Source organism: Trachymyrmex septentrionalis, unplaced genomic scaffold (genome assembly GCF_001594115.1).
Source record: "Trachymyrmex septentrionalis isolate Tsep2-gDNA-1 unplaced genomic scaffold, Tsep1.0 scaffold131, whole genome shotgun sequence".
In the NCBI taxonomy this organism is placed as follows: Eukaryota; Metazoa; Arthropoda; class Insecta; order Hymenoptera; family Formicidae; genus Trachymyrmex; species Trachymyrmex septentrionalis.
The window spans coordinates 48,142-51,597 of record NW_017304450.1 but is presented as its reverse complement, the minus strand read 5'-3'; the positions used below and the strand labels follow the sequence as shown (position 1 = coordinate 51,597).

General features: G+C 30.4%; 1 protein-coding gene across 1 annotated transcript in view; it reads right to left on the bottom strand.

Annotated features, from left to right (window-relative positions):
* Window positions 1-2,223, bottom strand: part of LOC108757029 (pre-mRNA-splicing factor SYF1) — a 19,940-nt gene extending 17,717 nt beyond the window's left edge. The window contains exons 1-6 of the mRNA XM_018501279.1: window positions 2,072-2,223; window positions 1,002-1,241; window positions 765-931; window positions 526-700; window positions 257-407; window positions 32-136 (exon numbers count right to left, since the gene is read on the bottom strand). Coding sequence (XP_018356781.1) covers window positions 32-136; window positions 257-407; window positions 526-700; window positions 765-931; window positions 1,002-1,241; window positions 2,072-2,213 — 980 coding nt within the window. The 5' untranslated portion in view covers window positions 2,214-2,223. The remainder of the gene's footprint in view (window positions 1-31; window positions 137-256; window positions 408-525; window positions 701-764; window positions 932-1,001; window positions 1,242-2,071) is intronic.
* Window positions 2,224-3,456: the final 1,233 nt, after the last annotated feature.

The window sequence follows — 3,456 nt, the reverse complement described above, 5'->3', positions numbered from 1 at the left end:
ATATATGAAATAAAGAAATAACAATATTCACATTGCTGGAGTTAATGGTCCTATTATAACTTTACAAACATCCTTTTTGCCAAGAGCCATAAATGCAGCAGTCATACTTTGAAAAGCTGAATCTATACATCCATTCCTATGTGTAAATCAATAAATTCAATTAAAAATGTAAAGGCAATATAAAATTATAAGAGCTTAAATAAAGAACATTTATAAGTGCTTATAATTATTTATAAAGAAAATATAATCTTTTTACCTATAAATTTCATCTAAAAGTTTGATTGCAGCTTCTTTACCAAGATCTTCAGGTACACATGGCAACGAACCTGTTGTCATTAATGGAGAGAATGCTTGTCCACTAAAAAATACTTCTTTAGTAGTTTCCGCTGTTAATGTGACTCCAAAACCTGATATATAACAAAATGTATAATAGAAATGATAAAAATGTAATACGATAAATGATAAATGATAATTACACATTTAGATAAAATATATATTATAATATAATACATAATACAATATTACCAGGAGACTTTCCACTGATTGATCTTTTACAATGGTCTGCATAAATATATACATCTGGTAAAAACTTAAGAAGAACACTTTTTGCTGATTCAACAATACGATTAGCAATTGCTGGAGAAACTCTTATGCTACATGCTGTACCCCTAATACGTTTCACCATTCCACTATCTTCCAACTGACAAAAAAAAATAGAATATTACAAAGTGGTATTGTGCACGCATGTGTAAATATGTGAGTACCTGAATAGTTTTAAGGTTACGATTAATAGGACATTTAAATTGTACTTCTCCACCTCCCAAAGGGGCTACTCCTCTCTTGCGAATATCTAATATAACTTCATTGTCACCTAATAGAAATTTTTTCAGTATCGGTATACCAGCAGTCTGAATTCTGTCCACTGATGGATCTTATAATACAAATTAAATTAATGATCGATTTTTATAACAGATATATATTGTCAATATATTGTCCAGTACCTATAGTATTATTGGTCACCCCTCTGAGCTTCAAATCAATACGATTTTTACAAAATGGAGCAAGTATCATAATTGCTTCCAAATAATAACCAATACCCCTTTGCAAGCTACAATCATGTTCTAATTCACCTCCATGTAATAAACCAGGATTATAATATATACTGGTACCAGTTTCATTTAATTCAATTTTTGTACCATTAGTCATCTTATCCAACAGACGGATAAAACTAATCTCATATTCTGTTATGAAAAGAATTGAAGTTATTTAAAAATGTATATAATTATGTATGTATGTAGGTATAACATGTGTGTATAACACACACACACACACACACACACACACACACACACACACACACACACACACACACACACACACAAACACAGGGTGATGCAACTGGAGGAGCTAGCATATATACACTGTTCATGAAAAACTGAATTAAAGAGTCCTCTGTTATTTTACAATGATAGCAACAATTAATGAGATGCTAATTTCTAAAAATTGCCAAATATGCAGCTAAAATCGATGTATAAAGTAACATTAAGATATCTCAAAGTTCTTGAAGATATAAAAATCTCAAAGATATCTTAAAGTCATCTTTTATGCATTGATTTTAGACATTATGCTTATTGAGTAATTAAAAAAAAAATTGCAAAAATTCCAAATAGTAGAGTACTTTTTGATTCATAAACAGCACATACATGCTGATCCTTCCAGCTGATCTGGATCATCCTGTATATAAATTGTTATATGTGTAACTAGCGACAACAGTATTAATGTATAATATTAAAATGTTGCAATTAATACCATTAATTCTTGTGCACAACAATAAAAATTTTATTTTATAGAATTTAATTACTACAACAAAACATTGCTATTTAAGTTTTGTTATATTTTTTTTCAAAATCAGGAAATAAAATTTATTATATATAAAGCATAATTGATAACGTTAAACTATTGTATTCCTGTACTTATTTATATATATATATATATACATATTTACTCATATTATTTCAATTTTATAGATAAAAAAATGTAGAAACATTTATGTATTTTAAATATTACTAACCTTTAAGACCAGGATCATCATTTTTTGTCCTAATATTTGTAATTTTTACTGGCTTTCCAGATAATGTGGACAATAATAAGCGATATCTGAGATAATTACTACCTTCGTATACAAGTACTTTGTTTTTTATTTTAGTTGACATTTTGTAAAAAAAATAAGATAAATCTTTAAAACCGCGTTACTATTTTATATTCATGCGTATTTATGCGTATTGTAAAAAATTTACTAGATACAGACACAACAGAAATACCAACAGCGTCAGGGCTGTGTGGCTCACAAGGCAGAACGAAAATTTACCAATCAGTGTTGTTAGACGGGTTTCAGACGCACGCGTGTCCAATGTAGGACATATTCAGTAACGTACCGGACACTAGTAAATAGGAGATTATTAGTTGCCTATGTGTAATTTTTTCAAAAATGTTAAAAATTTTAATATATTTTATACATCTTACATATGTATACATATATAAAAATATATTATATATATTTAAATATATGTATACATATGTAAAATGTGTAAAATATATTAAAATTTTCTACATTTTCAATCCTAAGCGACTAATGATCTCCTATTTATTAATGATCGATACGTAGAGCTACGTTGGACGCGCATACGTCTGAAACCCAGTCCGTCTAACAACACTGCTACCAATTCGGAGGAGAGACCAGGCCTGGAATCGAAACGAGGAGCGCCCTGATATTTTTCTCTGTTGTCAATTGTTTACAGCATTGACACCAATTGGCACCGTCGCATAATGGAATTTAAGTGGAGAAAGCACAAACTCTTGCACAAAGCCGTAAATACAATGGGCGCATTTAACTTAACAAAGCGGCTAACCTGAGCCAACCTGCTCGTCGAACAAATGAATATGATTGGTTGATACTTATAGATCCAATCAATCATATTTAATTGCTCGGTAATAACACTGTGCGTAATAGGACTACGGAATAGAAAATATGTCATTGAAGCATCCAACCAGAGACCTTATTCTTGAGCACAATTATAAATAATTTTTATATTCGAAAATGATAGTTTCTCGTAATTGGTCGATTGTATACGGAATTGCTATTTTCATATGCGATATTTGTTTAAGAATAGAATGCCAGTGCTATTTCGCATTTTGCCTTCAATTTTGCCTTTATTTCCCAATCCTTTTCCGCATCATGTGATTTTACCCTAAAGCTCAATCTACATTACATGCAAAGCAATCTTAATTTTGCTGCGACAGCCAATCTGAAGCATTAGTTTCAAAATGCAAGCTTCAAATTGGCTGTCGTTACAAATTTGCGATTGGCTTGCGTCTAACGTAGAATGAGCTTTAGAGTAAAATCACACGATGTAGAAAAGGACTGGGAAATAGAGAATGCATCATTGACCTAATTTT